The sequence below is a fragment of the Miniopterus schreibersii genome (assembly GCF_964146895.1).
Source record: "Miniopterus schreibersii genome assembly, chromosome: 5".
NCBI classification, from domain to species: Eukaryota; Metazoa; Chordata; class Mammalia; order Chiroptera; family Miniopteridae; genus Miniopterus; species Miniopterus schreibersii.
The window spans coordinates 85889755-85910520 of record NC_138106.1 but is presented as its reverse complement, the minus strand read 5'-3'; the positions used below and the strand labels follow the sequence as shown (position 1 = coordinate 85910520).

The following is a 20766-nucleotide window of genomic DNA, read 5'->3' as shown; positions in this document are numbered from 1 at the left end:
AAAGTGGTTTCAACAAGACTGCTTAGAATTATAGAATTGTTCTGGGATCACTTTTAAAGTTATTGGTTTGATTATGATGAAATTTAAAATTATTAATGGGTATCAAAATACATCTTATGTTTAATTTAATACTGACTACTATGAAAATAAAACAATTATCAGAAATATTCAAATGGGCATATATTCTGTGATTATACTGACTAAACCATTTTGGGGCATATTAGATCTTAAATATCCTCAGTAAGACAATGGAAATTCTTGGGCTCCATGTATGAGTACCTTAGCTATCTTATTAGTTAGCCAGGTGATTAGCTATAAATAGCTGGAGAATTAGTTGGAGAATAACCTTCCCTAACTATCCTCCTTTTATTAATATTTATTTCCATTGTGCTGAATAGAGTAACTCACACACAGGCCCTTCATAGAGACACTTGCTCTTGAATAAGGACACTTGGGTCAAGTCCCGTTTATGATATTTTCTAGATATGTGACCATAGCTAAGTCATCTCCAATTTCTAAGCACCAGTTTCCTCAACTGCAAAATGTGGAATGTAAACCTATGCTTTCTAGCTCATAGAGATGTCATGATACCGAAGACATCAAAGCAAGTAGATGTTCTTTATCACCTGCATTATGTCAATAATAGTCATTATTACAGGTCCATTAAAGTGTAATGGAATCAATTATATATAAAACAATTGAATGACTCCCTCTAGAACAATAACATTGTCTTTTCCAGACCTCAATGTTCGTCATAAATGAGTGAATGCCATGTGACATTCTGTACTAAATAACATTACCTAACCAGGAGGGAACGCCTTAGGAGAGTTCAGTGTCACTTAGCACTTCCTGAACTTTGCTACAATTAGAGAAGGCAAAGGGACAAAGGGTAGGTTTACTTAATGGTATTACAATTACATGCTAATAACAAGATTCAGGAAGATATGCATCATTTACATGATGCATGAGCTGTCCTCACCAATTAACATCATGGAAGCCACTATCATTTTTGATTAGAAAGGAAAAAAAACAGTGGTTTACCAAATCTTCAAGCTGTTCTGATTCTAAAGGAGAGACATACTAATCCAATCTATCGAAAGGTTAATTGCCCCATAGTTCCAGATGAGGGTCATTTATTAAAGAAATAGTTGCCAGTCTTTTGAAAGGCAGGGGAAAGAGCACACCAAAGCCAATGACTGACCTCTTGTAGGTAGCAAGGGCACCAGCAGCTGTTACACCTCAAGGGCCTGTTCACTGTGATCACCTCTCGACCCGAGTTGTCGGTGATCCTCAGAGTGCAGGATCGCAGGGTGGAACAGAAAGTGCGATTGAAGCAGACACTTTCCTCCACGGCAAAGTATATTCTTTGTCCCAAGCTGTTTTTAATCTCATATTTGTTCGAGGTTTCAGTTCCAAGTATCACTGATGGAGCAAAAAAAAAATTCTTCAAAATAATGCCTTGCTTAGAATCATGTCTTTAAATAAGTAAAAGGGGTAGTGTTATTAAAACAAACAAACATGGTGACAGACTATTTATTAAGAATATGGTAACTTCTTTATGAAAATCTACTTCTGTGCTCTAAAACTTGAGGACTTTTCCATGGAAGTCAAACTAAACTCTGAGAACCAAGCTGCGCAATTAATAAAGTTTGATTCTAGATACATGATCCCCTTGGAAACATGCAATTCCACTCATCAACTAAGAAAGTAATGCTGTAATGAATAATCTAATGCTGTACTGAAATAAAAATTCTGTCATTGGTATGAAATTATTGGGACAAATCATATGATAGTGAGAATTTTGTCTAAAATCTCTGTCTGGTAGTATATCTACAGCTGTATGCTATCCTGCTATTTCAATTTTGACATGTTTTAGAAATGATACAGTATGTTAAGAACAAAAAATACTCAAGTAATTGCATTCAGTTAGTCATACTTGTAATTTTGTTTATTGTTAAATAATTTGCCCATTTGTGAATCACTGATGAAATGATAAAACAGTGAAATTTTGTTTTGATAAATTTTTTTAGAAATTTAGTCTCCAACTTGATTTCTATTCCTGGAACTGTTAAGAAAAACGTAATGTATTAGCAACCATAGAAATGATCACATATCTTTTCTTTATTTTAAGATTAAAAATAATGTTAGATTTCTAATGGCAATACCACCAAGACTTGGGGAGTTTTATGCTTTTAGGTTTATTTATTCAGCCTAATAATTTTACTTTCAATGTTTATTTTTAAAAAATAAAATAGCACTCTTTTTGACCTAAAGCTGTTCTAAACATTAAACTTGATTCTTTATAAAATATTTAGATGTAAAGGAACTTCTGAAACGTAGAATATTTTCAACAACTTTAATAAGTAGAGAATATACTTACTTCCGAGAAGCTCCACCTGCTGGTGTATAATTATCAGGTCTAACTGTGAAAGGGTGACATAAAGGAAATAAAAAATATTATCACAACACTTTGAAAACGTTTGGAGATATTTTTAACCTGTTTACTAGACTATATGAAATTAGGTGATTTTTATGTTCTCTATTATCGAAACAGTTGAATACAGCTCATATTTTATGATAAAAAAGTAAAAGTTTTTTATTCAAGTGAAAATTAAAAATTATAAGAACCTTGAAAGTTCCAAAACAGAATTGCCCAGAATATAAACAGAAACTGTGGTTAACTATGTTTTCTTTCTGTGGTAATGGGATTAAAGAGTAGCTGTTGGAAACAATACTTTGAGAAGATTTTTAAACAATCTCTGAATAATAATGCCTATGATGTTTTAAAAGTTAACCCCCCCCCCCCCACCTTGCCTGGCTGGGTGTGGCTCAGTGGTGGAGCATTGACCTAAGATTCAGGAGATTGAGATTCAATTTCCGGTCAGGGCACATGCCCGGGTTGCAGTTTCGATCCCCAGTGGGGGGCCTGCAGGAGGCAGCCGATCAATGACTCTCTCTCATCATTGATGTTTCTCTCTCTCTCTCTCTCTTTCCCTTCCTCTCTGTGAAATCAATAAAGATACATTTAAAATAAAATAAAATAAAAGTTGACCCCCCTTTCTTGTTATAAGGAAATGAAATAAAACAAGAAGGATCTGAATGTCTGGCCCCTCCTCCCACCCCTGCCTAACTTTACTCCCACCGGGTCATGCAGCCCTATTGCCCTCAGTGATAATACGTCTTTGTTACAGCAGAAAGAACTTATCCTGGAAAATTTTCTCATTCACACCTTCCTTTGGACTAGAAAAAAACAGAAATCCTGCAGATGCTGACAAAGTATCAAGTTAAGCAGAATAAGAGTTATGTCACTAAATGCATGACAATTAAATTTGCCTTATGTAATTAGAAATGAAATCAATTTACAAGGATAAAGTATTCATACAATTGAGAAATGACTATATTAAAAAGACAATGCAAATTGTTTTTTAAAGAAAATATTGAAAATATGTTTTTAGAATGAATGAATTGTATTTGTATATATTTTAAATTTGACAGTCAGTAGTTAAAGACAAACACTGAATATAATGCTGATCATTTGTCTTTCCTAATGTTTAGTTTTCTATTTTGCCTTTAAGTTTACTTTAAAAAACTCACATGTGACTGTTAAACTGAAGTAGTCATTACTAATATTTGGCATTGATTGGACATCAGAACCCAGAAAGCTGGAAGTGAGGTGATTTCCTTCATTCTCCTTGTATATACTAAAGTGGAGGTTAAACTAATATCATTTCTTTAATTCAAATCTTGTTATTGATAAAAGTGTGCATGTGACCTCTTTTTTTAAGATTTATAAAAAAATGTTTTCAAAAAATAATTTATGACTTAAGATATTCTAAAACCCAGTTTAACAATTCTGGCAATTAAAAAATTAGAATCTACCAAATGGGAGAAGATATTTGCAAATAACAGCTCCAACAAGGGGTTAATGTCCAAAATATATAAAGAACTCATAAAACTCAACAATATAAAACAAACAATCCAATTAAAAAATGGGAAGAGGACCTGAACAGATACTACTCCCAAGAGGACAAAAATGACCAACAGATAAATGAAAAGGTGCTCAACTTCATTAGCTATTAGGGAAAATGGAAATCAAAACTACAAGGAGCCCGGCCGGCATGGCTCAGTGGTTGAGCATCGACCTATGATCCAGGAGACTGAGGTTTGATTCCCTGTCAGGACACATGCAACCTGGGTTGCAGGTTCTATCCCTGGTGGGGGGAGTGCAGGAGGTGGCCGATCAATGACTCTCTCTCATCATTGATGTTTCTCTCTCTCTCCCTCTCCCTTCCTCTCTCTGAAATCAATAAAGATATATTGTAATAAAACACACACACAAAACTACAAGGAGATACCATTACACACCTGTTAGAGTGGCTGTTATGAACAGGATAAGTAATTACAAGTGTTGGAGAGGTTGTGGAGAAAAGGGAACCCTCACTCTCTGCTGGTGGGAATGTAGACTGGGACAGCCACTATGGAAAACACTGTGGATGTTCCTCAGAAAATTAAGAATAGAATTACCATATGACCCAGCAACCCCTCTTCCGTGTATCTAATTGAAAAATTTGAAAACATTTATTTTCAAAGATATATGCACCACTATGTTCATTGCAGCATTATTTACATTGGCCAAGACATGGAAACAGCCGAAGTGTCCTTTGATAGATGATTGGATGAAGAAGATGTGATACATATCACTCATCCATAAGAAAGATGAAAAACTGCCATTTGTGACAACTTGTATGGACCTTGAGAATATCATGCTAAGCGAATTAAGTCAGACAGAAAAAGTTAAGAACCAAATGATTTCACTCACATGTGGGATATAAAACTGAAAGCAACAAATGAACAAATAAGACAAACAAACAAACAAACAAACAAACAAAATCATAGAGGCAATAGCATGGTGGTTACCAGAAGGAAGAGGGGGGAGGCTGTGTGATGATGGAAGGAGGTTTGACTTTCAGTGCTGGGCACACGATGCAATATACAGATGACATCATAGAATTATACACTTGAAACCTATACAATTTTATTAACCAATGTCACCCCAATACATTTAATAAAAAATTATAATCAGTTTTTTGTAGTGTACTGATGTTAGTTCTGCTCTCTTCTTTTGAGAAAAATGGAGGGCTTTAGGAAGAGAAGTCACACGCCTCATAAAAGCCACCCATGATGATTTAGCAGTGAATCTATCTAGAAGTAACTTAGGGATGGGGGCAAGAATAAGGTTTGAGTTTAGGAACTGTAAATATTAGTGGTATGCATGGATCAAGTTTTAGTCTTCAGATTGACAGGCCATCAACTAAGATCCACTCCACAATGGAAAGGGAAATGGTACCTCTGTGACATCTAATAACAGCAGTTGTTTATTTAATGACTACTCGGAGGTAGTCACTGTGCTAAATATTTTGACATAGTGTCTGATTTAATTCTCACAAGAAGTCAGAGATAAATATCCTTATGTTTTACATGTGAGGAAACAAACCCAGACAGATTAAGTAGTTTGCCCAAGAATTGCTGTTTGTAGATGGTGAGGCTGGGGCTTGAACCCGGGTTGTCCCGTAGCCAATTTTGATATGCTTTCCACCCTGCTGTACTGGCATCACTAGGCTAACCTTAGAAACTGGGAAAACAGTTCTTAAGTGCACCATGGGACTTCTGAATACCTTTCTTCCATATTTTCTCTACTCCTATATTCACCCCATCTTCTGCGATAACATTTGGTTTGATTTGACCTATCTCTGTGAGAAAACCTCCTGCATTTGAGGGTTTCATTTTTGGTTGGTCTTGTAGTTTGCTTTTAGTCCTAGACCACTTATCAACCACAGTCCAAATGAGCCCTTTCTATCCATTGCTATTAATCGATGAACTAGGAATTGTTGTAAAGTTTAAACTTTAAACTTCATTGAATCATATATTCAGATGTTAGGGCAAGGAAAGCACTCCTGATGTATGAAAGCAATAGAATGGGTATCTAATGACAGCCTTGGATATATAGCTAATAATAAATTCTTCTCCATAATTTATTAGGTTTCCAGATCTCAGTAATTGCATTTAATATACGTACAGTTGACTCTTGAACAACCCAGGTTTGAATTGCATGGGTCCATTTATGTAGATTTTTAAAATAAATATTGTTAATGTATTTTCTCTTACTTATGATTTTCTTAATAACATTTCTTTTTTTCTAGCTTACTTTATTGTAAAAATGCAGTTTATAGTACATACAACATACAAACTTATGTTAATTGACTATGCTATCAGTAAGTCAATAGTAGGCTAAGTTTTGGGAAAGTCAAAATTACACGTGGATTTTTGACTATGCAGGGGGTCAGTGTCCTTAACCTACATGTTGTTCAAGGGTCAACTGTACTTCAAAATAAACTGAGTCTTTACATATTTTTTGTAGACTATAACTCACTGCTCTTACCTATAGGTAACTAAGTTATAATAATTAACCTTTGACACTTGTAGAATAAAATGTCTTTGACTATTATGAACATGCTAATCTTATCTGGAAGGAGAAGCTATTAGTTTTATTCTTAGGTTTAACTTACATGGAAAACATAAACATATACACATATGTGCATATATACACATACATAGATAATATATATATGTTTATAGACATACCTGGGAATCTATTTACAAATTGTAAATGAAAAAAAGTTGTTCAATAGTGATTGTGTGGACTTGAATAAAAGAGAGTAGATTATTTTTATAAAATTTACTTGGATTTTTTTAATTTAGAGAATTTGGTATATTTTTGTTTATTTTTCTGCTTATTTATTGAAGAATATACTATTTCCAAAAGTTCATAATTTTACTTAATTCTTATGATTTTTAGGTAAAAGTTAATGCATAAAAGTTTATATATGTCTCTTACAGACTTGTGGTATAAAGCTTTTAAAGTGGTCATTCATCCCATTATATGTACACTGCTTTAAAACAAATATGTATCCTTTTAGGAAAAAGTGAATAAACTATCTTTACCTTTGAAGTAAATATTCACCAATTTGTGGTATATTTTTGTTTTCTGTAAAATATTGCCAAAGGTATATTCTTGGAAAACTGACTTTGTTTTAGAACTGAAGCCAGTGAGTGTATATCTCTATTTATTGAATGTGGAAAAAAAAATGTATTCATGTCAAGCATCTGGCTCTGGGTGTGTCATCATTCATGGATGGAAGAAGAATATGTGATGACCATATGTGATCATCAAACCTCAGCCCTCTGGCACTGGTCTATCACTCTTATCCTTGGCAAAACCTTGTCTGACAACGTTCCCAAACAGCTTGCAGCAGTTAATCAACTCTAGTCAGCTATTACAGCTGATCCTTTCTGCAGATGGAAGATGGTTGGTTAGCTTTCCCAGCTCTTTTACATATCTCCCTGAGCTCCCCAGTCTCTAAAGTACATTTGTCTGCCAGTGGGTTTCTGGAGAAAGCATCTGCAATTATAAACATTTTCCCAGGAACATATGCTGCATGCAGCTTAAACCCTATCAGGCATAACAGAAATCTCTTGTACCTTAAGGGAATTAACACGGAGATTTGATTTTGATAAAGGAGATAGACTTTATAGTTTGAAAGAATGCCAAACAAGCTGAAAATTGCAGCAGATGTGCTGACATCTCAATATTAGTGTGAGTGTATTTCTAATCTTTTGTAGAATAAAATACCAAAGCAACAATAATATATAAAAAATATAATTGCTATTCATGTGTCACATAATTCAGATGATGACATTCCTTGACTGAATTATCATAAGGCTAGAATCATGGCTTACCCTCCAATGATGGCTAGTGACTATATCTGTTAATAATATGATTTTTCACGCAAATTGGCCTGGAGATGCAACAATGTCAAAGACAATATTATCAACTTGGTGTTTGCTTTCCCTTGGATTTTCACCCACCTTCTGAGATTCAGTTGAAGACACTGAAGTCTCAGCCCATTGCAGAAGCCTCTCACCGAGCATAACAACCTTTTTTCTCTTCTGTGCACCTGCACACATTATAGTCGTGCTCTTATATGGCTTTGGTGCACAGCCTGGTACTTTTTGTCTTGCCAATTAGGTTACAGAATGTTTGGGTGAAAGGGGATAGGTTTTATGCTTTTTATATGTCTTGATTTTAGCAAGTACTCAATAAGTATTCTTTAATTAAATAGCTGTAGGTGTCTGGACATACATATTAGACAATTCTTTGAAGATTAATTTGCTGACACCTTGAGCAGTGAGCCGGAGGATGAATATGCTAAGTAGCTCAATAAAAAGTGTTTAGTCTCATTCTCTATCAAATAAACACAGAAACTAAAAGTGGTAATAAATGTAAACATAAATTTCTTCCCTCAAAATAGAAATACATAAAATTTAAAAATTTATAATTCTAGGGTATATAATGCTATTCTCACTTCAGTAAGTTATTTGTTGAAGTCCTTCAACCTTGGTTGAAAAGCAAGAAACCACGTTTGTATTCATTTTTAAGGGGAAACATGTATAGAGATAGAGAAATAAAAACACCTGGCTTAAATATTCTAGGCCAGGAGGGAGGCTGCCTGGCGGAGAGTGACCTGGCTGCCACACTTGGTTCACTGGATAGGAAGGTGAGACATGAAGCTCGTGGTCTGGGTCTGAAGCTCCAGGAAGAAAACCAGGCAGACCTCTACTTCTTTGGTTCGGTGGATCTGCAAGAGAATGAAATTTAAATTCAGGCCATTACACTGAGTTTTTCTTATAATATTTGTTACTTCTTAATTCAGTGGGTAGATTCTCTCCTGCTCCCCTTTACTTCATTTTCCCCTCCTCACTGTCACCACCACTTGCCCCCTAAAGCAGAGAAAATGAGTAGAAGATTGCTAGTAGTTGTTGTGAGAAGTTGGATAACTTGGGCAAAGTACAATTTTAGAAAATATATTTTTGAAGGCTGAAAAACTTCTGTTCAAAGAGCTAAAAAAGTATATCTTCATAGCAGCGTTATTTACAATAGCTAAGATCTGGAAACAGCCCAAATGCCCATCAACAGATGAATGGATAAAAATCTGTGGTACATTTACACAATGGAATACTATGCAGCTGTGAAAAATGATCTATTACCCTTTGAGACAACAAGGAGGGACCTGAGGATTATTATACTTAGCAAAATAAGCCAGTCAGAGAAAGATAGATATCACATGAACTCATAGGTGGAATCTAATGAACAAAATAAACTGACAAACAAAATAGATCCAGAGGCATAGAAGCATGGAACAGACTGAGGGATCTCAGAGGGGAGGGGTTTGGAAGTTGGGAAGAGATTAACCAAGGAACTTAAAGGCATATATGCATAACCCATGGACACAGACAATAGTGTGGTGAAGGCCTGGAGAGGGGTTGGGAGCAGGGAAGAGGGAGTCAATGGGGAAAAAAGGGGGGGGGGACATCTGTAATACTTTCAAACACAAAGATAATAATAAAAATTAAAAAGACAATCACTAAAAATATTATAAACTACAAAAGGAAAAGAAATGGTCAAATAAACTAAATATTCTCTACTCATAAAAGGATATCCTTAGATGTAGGTTTTGAATCATAATTATGACTTTCAAGGAATATTCTCTTTTCTCCAAATATTATGAGGCTGCCTCATACTTTGAAGAATATTCTGTGTCCTTATCAGTCGTCCTGTGATGACCAGCTTCAATTCTATGGGTCTTATTCTTCAGCCTGCACCAGAACCACCTGGAGAGCTTGTGAAAACAAGATTTCTGGGCCCCACTCCAGAGCTTCTGATTTAGTAGTTGAGAATTTGCATTTAGAAAGTTCCCAGGTAAGCTAATGCTGCTGGTCTGATGATATACTTTGAGAACTAATGGTTTAATTCTATATACTATGAGAATATTCATAACTAATTTAACAGCTTCTTAAGGACAATATAATATCTAATTTAGCTTAGGTCTCTCAGTATTTTGTATAAAAGCATTAAAAATTTTAAAAAAATTATTGATTGAGAGAGAGAGAATGTAGAGAGAGAGAGAAACATCAATTTGTTCTTCCATCTATTGATGCATTCCTTGATTGATTTACGTATGTGCCCTGACCGGGGATCGAACTTGCAACCTTGGCATAGTGGGAAGATGCTCCAACCAACTGAGCTACCTGGCCTAGGCTAAAAAAATTTTTTGACAATATGAATCACTTTGTAGCTCACCCAATATTGTGAAGGATAAAATAATTACAGATTTCTATAATGTTTGGCTTTTTTTTTTTTTTTCAAGAATCATTTGTTTTTTCTATTATTGCCAGGTAAAATTTTTGCTATTTCAATGATCTCTTAGATTGAAATCTGGAGATTTGCTATTTACTCTGCATTAGTCTGGAACTTGTGTAATACTGTGCATAAGCCCTAATAAGTGGTGCATACAAAAATATTCTTCTTTGTTAAAGAATAAATTATACTTTCTACTATTATTTTCCCCTCATATGATTGCCATTTGGAGACCTCCCTCAATAAATAACAATTTTTCCCCCAAAATCTATCAGTGTTTTTACGTCTCATCTTTATTACTCCATTAATTACCAAGTTCTCACATGTGCATTCATTTAGTTTATCAGCACTATGCAGTTTAGAATTAGTGTAGGTGTGGATTAAGGTTCATGACCTTTCAAATATTAGAGGGGCCATTATAAAGACAAAGAATTCAGACTGCTCTAAAGACAGAAGAATGGAAAGGGCCCAGAAAATTGTTCTGGTTTTACTATAAGAAAGATGTTCGTTCCTATTGCATGAAGATTTGAACAAGTATTCTCACACATGTTCTAAACTTAGTGACTTCTATGAATTCACAATGAATTAAAATGGTCTCTCTTCAGCACTGACACACTCAAATTCATGGAAGTTGTGTATGTGTGTGGGGATGGGGGAGTACTTTTCTGGATCTTTTAAATCCCTAAAAAATAAATTTGGAAAAAGACTGTGTTGTCTTGGGAGATGCTAAGTTCCTCACTATTAAAAGAATTCAAATATAGCCAGGATGAGCACCTAGACAGGGATTTAAAAACCCCCTAGTCAAAGACAGATGGCCATCTGTATGGCTCTGTGGCGTTGAGAATTTGGACAAGCTTCAGGGATAAGGCCATATGGAAACAAACTTTTCACTTGGTCCTACTAAACTAGAGCTCCATGCCCATAACATAGCTGTTTGCTCCCCACCAGTACCCCATCCTGAACTTCTCTCAGAGCTGGGCAGACACAGAGGAGAGAGGCTTTAGAACTAACTCCTCTTGCTCTTGAGAAGGAGCCTGAATGGGACCCCAGGGTGTAACCTGAGAGCAAGACTATGTAGCACCATGTCCGATTTGGGAGAGGAGCTAATGGCCGGAGTAGCAATAACAACTGAAAAATAACAGGCGGCAAACATCTCTTCTTCAGCATTGGTGCCAAAAGCACTGTTGTCATTGACTTTCAGAGAAACATACAGGCAAAATTGTGATCTAGGGAAAACTCAATTATGATGATAAAATCCAGAATAGTGCTTCTTTTTGGGAGTGGAGGTATTGCCTGGAAAGGGAACTTCATGAGGTGCCAGAAATGTTCTGTATCTCAATCTTGGTGGTAGTTACACAAGTATATCTTATTTAAAAACCGTAGAGCTTAAGTTGGGTGCTCATTATAACTTTTTTTTTTTTTTAATATCTTTATTGATTTCAGAGAGAGCAAAGGAGAGGGAGAGAGAGAGAAGGAAACATCAACGATGAGAGAGTCACTGATCGGCTGCCTCCTGCCTGCCCCCGACTGGGGATCGAGCCCGCAACCCGGGCCTGTGCCCTGACCTGCAATCGAACCCCGATCACCTGGATCCTAGGTGGACGCTCAACTGCTGAGCCACGCCCGGCCGGGCTCATTATACACTTTACTGAAGGACACCTTATCCTTCATTTAGAAAAACACGGTAGGAATCCATTTCTAAAAATAGCTGGTAGAAGATTATCAGATCCTCCCTCATTGACAATTACTGTAAAGAAGATTAGTAAATTACTCTGATTTTATCTTGTAACCTATGTCTGCTGAAACAAAACGCTGGAGGTCACTGAGTGTCTTGCAAGGGGCTCTACATTCCCGACCCAGGTCTATGTAGGTTCTCAGACCTCACAGCAGGCCCGGAGGAATTAATACACTTGGGGCCCAGAGTGGACCACGGCCAACGTCTTCATTCATGATCTAGCCTCAGTAGGTCGACTGTTGGGATCCCTGTTCTGAGGTCACTTGCTTCCTCTCTGGGATTTCACTTCACGTTGGAGCAGCCCTTAGAGAGCGCCCTTGTTCAGTTTTGATCACCTTGGGAAACCTGTTTTTCTCAGACTTAAAACTTAGTTTGATACCAGCCTGTTTTTAAATTGTGTTTATTTACACTAAGAGGGGACTGCAAACCACACAAATAATTCTTCGGTTCTGATGATATCTAGTATTCAGACTGTCCTTCAGTTTAGTGGTGTCAACTGAACCGCCTATAAAGTGTTTGAAACGTCCAATGAGCCTGTACCCCTGGGAAAATGGTCACTGCCAATAGAGTGTCTTGGGCCAGAGAACATTCATGACGTTACAAATAATGTCTTTAAATATATCTGAAGAAAACTGTCCACAAAAATGTTTAAGTAAATAATGATGATAATCCAACTTGCTACCTCAAATGTGATTTCTAATTCAAAAGGACCCTTCATTCTTGCTCCCTTTAAGCAGTACACGGTCTCTAGCTGAGGTTTCGTCCACTTCGTGTGTTATTTTTAGTAAGTTTCGGGAGGTTGGTTTTCCATCCAAAGTTTTACCTCTAAGTTAGTGTTGGACACTTATCATTAATGGACTTCCCTGCTTTCTTGGTCAGTTAATCATATTTTGATCATAGTGTTGCTTTCTAGTCACAAGTTTCTTCAAAGACTCAGACCACCAGATAAAGCAGAAAGTCCTTTGAATTTCCACCTGGCTTTGAATTTCTATCTACTGTTTTAAAAATGTATAACTAGCTCATAAATATTTCAAGTACTCCGCAACTCTTTACCTTCCAGGCTATGGTTGTTCTGTAACTCCTGTTTTATAAAGTGATGAAGTGTTTTGACCTGAGTGTTAGTGTTAGTATTAAATGAAAGAAAAGACTCATCAAGATTTTTTTGTTTGTCTTCAGTATAAAAATGAAGCAAACATATGAAAATGAATGATTTTGATGTCTCATGTTTATATTTTACAATTTGTTTGAGCTTGTCCAGTGGTACTCAGGGACTGGTGTACATTAAATGTTGATGGAAACTAAAAAGTTACCTTTCCTGTTCCATATTAAATAGTATCCAAAGTGTATTTTGATAAAAGAAGCAAAGAAGCATACGTGTTTCTTTAAATGGATCATTAATTTAATTTAGGATATTTTAGATTGGTGGACTCTGTTATCCTGTTTGTAACTAGGTTAGGTTTCCACTAATTACTAATCATAATTTTTCATGATGAAAACTTTTCAATATATCTTAGAGTTTAATGGCTTGTTTTGATAATGGAATGAAAAATGCACTGCAATTTCATTTTTATGTAATTTCACAAGTGTTTTTAGTAACGTTGCAATCCACTACCTTAAAAAACAACCACATCTCTTATCTTTTTGAGAAGTTCTTTAAAGTAAGGAAAGTTAGACAACATTAATGATATTTATACAATTTCAGGGATTTGAGGAAAAAACTTACCATCTCCCTCCTCCAGTAGCTAATTAATCTGCTTGCTTAAATTAGTTATTTTTTGTTTGCACATATATATGTATATATATATTTGCATATTATATATATAATTTACTATCAAAGTAATTTTGCAAGTTTTTTGCTTCATAGTTCATTAAATTTTTAAGATTTACCAATAACACATGTTGAATTCATTATAATAAATGACTGCATCACATATTTTAAATAACAAATGGGAAATTTAAAAATACTGAACTGTAACACTTTTTAACTTATGTGTGAAAAGTTTTCTTCAAATCCCTTTAAACTTGGAAGATCAACCTGCCCTTGTGTTTGACATTAAATATTTCCATTCCAGATTTTGCTATGAAGATTTTCTTATTAATTCACTGTCTATATGATAACCAAGACACTGTACAGCTTAACTTTCACATTCTATCAGATAGTGTTGTTATTTTTTTTTAATTTAATGCAACATGCTCCTCAGAGTTAAAATTTAAAAATTCTAATGTTTAAAAGAGACAAATGGCAGGTTTAAAAGTATCAACCTCTAGATTTTTAGTCATAATATAAAGAAACGTTCTTTAGCCGGCTATATTACTCTTACCTTTAGAGGCCATGAAGATTTGTGAGTCACTTCTTCAAAGCATTCAGGTTAAAAGAAAGGCTTCTCTTGTTGCAGCGAGAGAAAACACAGCACAAATAAAACTTCAGAAGGTATCCTTCTGCTCCATGCCAGCTTACAAATAACAGAGGAAGGGAGCACCACCTGTGTTCTACCACTTTGAACAACAGGGAAGATGAAGCTACCACCAAAGGTAAACGCTACTCAGAAACTATCAAATCACTTGGTGGCTGAAGGAACAATTTAAAAATTTAAAAAGCCAGAAGGAAAATATATAACACTCATTTTGAAAATCTTGTTTCCACTTAGTTTTGTATTCCTTGGAATATATACTTTTGCATTCACTATACATTAGACATATTCTATTTCTCTGGTTTCTAGAAATCTCCAGTGCCAGAGTCTATGATAAAATGGTCTATCATGTATAAGTTCCTGACAGTTCTAAGTACACGTTTTTATATTTTGAAAATATTTGCACACCAACTTTCTTATTTTTCTCTCGAGATTTATACCTATTGTCTCCCCGCAAAACAAAAAGAGTATCTATTCCCTCCTATTTATGTACATAAATAAATCTTTATTTTCATTTTTAATTGGATTTGATGAATCAGAAGCATTTGAAAATACAAACCTTCAATAACCTTGCAGTTCATTGAAACATGCAGGTGATACTTAACTGCATTGCATACAGAGGGGGAAAAAGCACTGAAACCTTGACTAGCCAGCTCACATTTCTAAAGGAGCTGACCAGGTGACCATGGAAATTTGCTCACACGTCAGTTGCCCTGGATGGCACAATTTGCAAAGGTTGAACTTGCAGGATATACTGCATTATGGGGAACACTGTCTACTTCTAAAAATAGTTGAGCAGTCTGAAAAGGCATAAAGAATGATGAAAAATTATAAAGTGAGCCTCACAGGTTGCAGATAGCCAAAAGTTTAGGTTCTTCTTATTTGGCAAAGAGAGATTTCTTTTTATTATTGTTGTTTTGAAATGTATGGGATTAAAAAGAGCTGCCATATGAGTTGCAGGAAAGGTGTATAAACATGATCAGTATTTTTAAACTAAATTATATGTTTGCTAACTTTCTTAATGTCTGTCATGGGCATTTGGAAACTCTTTATTCTAAAGAAACTAAACTGATGTCAACACTGTCAAACCTGGTATTTTAAATTATGGCTGTAATGGACCAGTTAATTTTGACTTTCTATAGATAGCACCAATTTTGAAGTTAAAAAATGAAAATCTAAGTGAATTAAATGTATATTTTGACCTGTACAAAACCAACCACCTATGTATTTGTATTGGCCTTGTAACTGATGGATGGAATCTGATTATTTAACCTGCAATGGAGACTTTCCAGGCCATCTACCTGGGTAAAGATTAGACTCTGTCCGTTTCTCTTTCATGCTTTCTCCCTCGGTCCTGCCAAAGGCTCAGCAGACACCCACCCGAGGTTTCATCTCCCCTGCCCTCCACTCCCGTTTGCCAGCCTTTCCCAAGGAGAGGGCCGCAAACGTTCCCGAATGGACCTCTGGGGTGTCCCCGCGTCCTGTTAGCCTGAGCTCCTCCCCGTGACGTTTCTCCAGGAGCTGGCCTCACCTCCTCTCCCGGCTGCTGCCCTTGGCCTTCACGGCTCTCGGTCCTGCTGTCCCAACACCTCCTGCCTGGGCGGAAGAACCAGGACACCATTTACCGCTCAGAACGGTCACAGCAGCCTCAGCTCTGCACATGAAGCCCTGGGCTTTTCAAGCAGTGGCAGTGGAGTGGCAGTGGCAGTGGAGTGGCAGTGGAGTGGCAGTGGCAGTGGAGTGGCAGTGGAGTGGCAGTGGCAGTGGAGTGGCAGTGGAGTGGCAGTGGCAGTGGAGTGGCCGTGGCAGTGGAGTGGCAGTGGAGTGGCAGTGGCAGTGGAGTGGCCGTGGCAGTGGAGTGGCAGTGGAGTGGAGTGGCAGTGGAGTGGCAGTGGCAGTGGCAGTGGAGTGGAGTGGCAGTGGAGTGGCAGTGGAGTGGAGTGGCAGTGGAGTGGCAGTGGAGTGGAGTGGCAGTGGAGTGGCAGTGGCAGTGGCAGTGGAGTGGAGTGGCAGTGGAGTGGCAGTGGAGTGGAGTGGCAGTGGCAGTGGAGTGGCTGTGGAGTGGCAGTGGAGTGGCAGTGGAGTGGCTGTGGCCGTGGCAGTGGAGTGGCAGTGGAGTGGCAGTGGCAGTGGAGTGGCAGTGGAGTGGAGTGGCAGTGGAGTGGCAGTGGAGTGGAGTGGCAGTGGAGTGGCAGTGGCAGTGGAGTGGCTGTGGCCGTGGCAGTGGAGTGGCAGTGGAGTGGCTGTGGCCGTGGCAGTGGAGTGGCAGTGGCAGTGGAGTGGCTGTGGAGTGGCAGTGGAGTGGCAGTGGAGTGGCTGTGGCCGTGGCAGTGGAGTGGCAGTGGAGTGGCAGTGGCAGTGGAGTGGCAGTGGAGTGGAGTGGCAGTGGAGTGGCAGTGGCAGTGGAGTGGCTGTGGCCGTGGCAGTGGAGTGGCAGTGGAGTGGAGTGGCAGTGGAGTGGCAGTGGAGTGGCAGTGGCAGTGGAGTGGCAGTGGAGTGGCAGTGGAGTGGCAGTGGAGTGGCAGTGGCAGTGGCAGTGGAGTGGCAGTGGAGTGGCAGTGGCAGTGGAGTGGCAGTTTCACTTGGCCGTCAGGTTGCAGGTTGCTGGTCCACTCGCTTGATCCCAGGAAACCCAGCAATGCCAGGTGGGCATGTCTAGGAGACAGAGCCCCAGGCTCTAGGGAGCACAGCGGGACTGCCCTGCGGGAAAGGACACTTACAGGGAGCGTGGCACACACGGCGCAGGCCACGCCCGCGCCCTCTCTGCTGAGCCTGCCCTGCTGCTGGCCCTCCTCCCTCAGGGCTGTCTGCTTTGCCTGTCCCTGTCCCTCCCGAAGGAGGGGCCCCTGCACCCTCACTGTCCTCTGTTTTAGGTAGGAGGAAATAGGAGAAACTGCATCATAATCTCACCACAGTCGTCTCCTGCCTGTGGCCCCTTTGCAGGGCTTGCCATCGCTGTTTCTGAAGGTCTGTTCATTCAGTGTTACATTGTCATCCCAACCTCCCTGTTACTTAGTTAACAGTTAGATATTTGACTTAAATTTTACGATGGAAAAGGCTCCCCAAAACAGCCTTAGTACAAAGGAAGAGACTGTCAATTCATTTAAATCTATAGAGTGATTCCTGTTATAAAACAAAACAAGGACAGCAATGTGTTCCGGGTGGCACCCCCTGGGACAGGGATGGGAATGGAGTAAGACGCTAGCCTACAGGCCCGGGCAGGACTCAGGACCAAAGGCTGGGATGAACTAGTCTTAAAATATTTAAATAGTTTTATGGTTAGTCTGCCTTTGCTTTTACTATAAAATTATGTGTTCCTGAACTGTATGTATACATATACATACATATATAAATGTATATGTCCTTATATAATCAAATATATAGAGAAATGCGAGAGACTTATTTATTTTTCTTATTTATATAAATATTATTTTGGTAAAATTCTAAAATCCAATTTATTCACTTGAAATTACACTTTTAAAAATTCATGGTAATGCATAAAATGACAATTGTTTTCAGCCACTGCATGTTATTATATTTTATGGATATAATAACTACAATTTTTGGTCATTGCCCCTTTAATGGATATTTGGATTGTTTCCATTTGTGAGGCAATGGCTCTTATGCACATGTGTAGCTGTCCTTTGAAGGTATATATCTGGAAAGGAAATGCTGGCTTATGGGGTATGAAGATCTTCATCTTTACCAGATGTTATTGAATACATCTCCAGTGTGCTTGTACCAATTTACAAGTAACAGTAATAGACAGGCATTCCTTTTCCACATATCCCTTTCAAAACGGGCTTGGTTAGTACAGTGGGAAATCAAAAGGGGACACCCAAATACAAATTTCTGAGAAGGCAGCGTCCAGGGGTCTTTCATTACCATCTTAGTAATGTAAACACCTTTGTGTGTGCTTGTTTTCTGCTCTTCCAATCACGCTCTGTCATGTCAGAATAACTAACAGCAAGTTTTATAAATAGCTGGTTAGGAAAGTAATGCTACAGGTAGGAAATGGCTTGCAAATGGACTATAACTTGGTGATAAAAGAGCTCCTTCCATTCAGTGAGTCCCATGGCATGACCTCCTAAATGTGAACCATGCCGCCAGGCAGCCTGTGAGGCATACATTTCCCTGCATAAGCCTTACGTCTGCATTTATAATTTCTTGTACTAAATTTTTGTGAAACAAAGCAGGGGGTATACAAAGAAATTAATGAAGAAGATAAAACAAATACGGGGAGATATATTGTTTTTATAAATGTTTTTTTCAAGTCATTTGATTTATAACTACATTATCAGATATGAAACATCTGATCCTTTAATGTAAATGTGGATGTTTCCTCCCTGGGAATGTGCGACTCTTATTTAGGAAGCCACTTATCACACTTTGCAAACCACCTATCAAAATGCATTTTTTTTTTTTACTATTTTATTCAAACCTGTTCTTTTGATACATTGCTTCATCCATTCATTCAAAAATCATTTATTAACTTTTTACTATAAGCAGAGCATTATAGAGTATACTAAGATACAATGATATAGCTTCCACCCTGGGGGAACAGGTACTCCAGAGGAGCATCACAATACAGGGGCACAACATTCTGTTTATTTTTTTTAAATTAAGAGTAAGTTACCCCCTCCAAAAATAAAATGATGTAAGTCATTCTCGCTTTGTAAAATAAAGCTAATTAGAACCGGTAATTAATTCATCATTCAAATGAACAATTTTTTGTTTCACACACGTCTAAGTTTTCTTTTTCCTCTGTCCCTTTAAAACAGAAAAACAATAACAGTTCAGATACCCTTTCTTAAATAATGAAAGGATAGTAAACTGGATCATGCTTCTTAGCTGTTACAAAGAGATGAATTTCTCACCCCTCTTTTTCTGCCTACTTAAAAAGATATCCATCCAAAAAACTAGAAAAAAGGAAAAGAATTCTGGATACAGAGAAGAAGAATCTGTGAAACTAAGGTAAACTGGTTCTGGAGCAAATATATCAAGAGGGGTCCCGTTTGCCGAGATGATATGCAAAAGAAGCCTAATTAGAGGCCTGTGCACTCCTGAGCAGTCCAGTCCCGTTTCTCTCCTTTTCAGGTGTAACTGATTTGAAATAACAGGTGAAGCCAGACTAAGCTTTAAACAAAAAATTTATCCATTAGACTTTTTAATGGAGATACATAAAAGATAAAGTTTATGGTACAAAACAGGCAACAGTTGATAAATCGAGGGCATGCAAATACTGAACAAAATGATTCTTAATGTTTGCGATTCCATTGCTTCGAGTTATCAGCAGTGCCTGGACCGGAAGAGTCATCAGTTTGAAAACGGGCATTGACAAAAAAAATAATTCGTTTCTGTAGATGCTTTAAAATTTTAAAATGAACTGTATGTTAATAAACACTGACTTTATAATCATTCAGTATACAGTTTATATATCTATATATATATGAGAGAGAGAGAGAGGGAGATGAAATTGGAGCTAGATTGAGAGGGAGAATTAAGAAGACACTAAAAATCTTCAGACACCCCAATGTTCCCCACCAAGAACTACTTTCTCATTTTGAAAATCTCTCGTTCTACCATTATTTTAATATACTTACCTTGTTCCTTGGTTCTTGGCCTTGCTCAGTGTGGTCACTTGGTCTTCGCAACATCTGCCTGTATCTTCAGACATCTCCCAAATGCTGCCCCAGGCCCTTTGGTAGCTGCAGCAGACAGCTCGGCGACGCTCTGCATGCAGCTGCTTTGTAGATGGCAGTCATGTCAGGCGCAGCTGGTGCAGCTGCAGACCCCTGCGCTCTGCAGTACACTGGTTGTTTTGTGCAGAATATTTTCTTCACAGTTCCAGCTTTGAAAGTAAGCGTCCGCAACCTTGGATCTCCCCAAGAGCAAAGTTCCCACGAAATTGAGATATTTATTATAGGAAAAATACATGAAACATATAGACAAAGTACATTAGAGTTAATTTAGACTTAATACTGCATGTTCAGTGCTTTCTTCTGATGCTATTTATAGGCCAGATCCTTGAGAAAATGTTACCGCATTGAATACACGCCTTGCTGAATGGTGGCTCGAAGCGTAGGTGTGTCCTGTGTGCCATGGAGAGGGGTGCTTCACTGGAGGGGAGTTGGCAAGTGAGGCCTGTTTTTGTTATTTGTCTACATTCCTTTTCTTACTGTTGCCTAATGCAGGCCCTGACCCACTGTAAGCATTCATGAAATGTTAGAAAAGATGATAGAAAAGATGTCACCAAAAACATTGTTTTTGGTTTGGGTCATGTTCCTTTGATTATTTAGTCTGAAAAATGGATGAGAATTATGATCTTGCTCCTAAATTCAAGTTAAAGTCAGCCGTGATTTGAA

The 20766-nt window shown here is 37.8% G+C and overlaps 1 protein-coding gene across 1 annotated transcript in view; it reads right to left on the bottom strand.

Moving 5' to 3' along the window:
* LOC308557304 (phospholipid scramblase family member 5) overlaps positions 1-20205 on the bottom strand; it is a 33615-nt gene extending 13410 nt beyond the window's left edge. The window contains exons 1-5 of the mRNA XM_081137659.1: positions 20005-20205; positions 14312-14376; positions 8533-8696; positions 2381-2423; positions 1202-1422 (exon numbers count right to left, since the gene is read on the bottom strand). Of these exons, the coding sequence (XP_080993785.1) occupies positions 1202-1422; positions 2381-2423; positions 8533-8696; positions 14312-14324 (441 nt within the window). The 5' untranslated portion in view covers positions 14325-14376; positions 20005-20205. The remainder of the gene's footprint in view (positions 1-1201; positions 1423-2380; positions 2424-8532; positions 8697-14311; positions 14377-20004) is intronic.
* Positions 20206-20766: the final 561 nt, after the last annotated feature.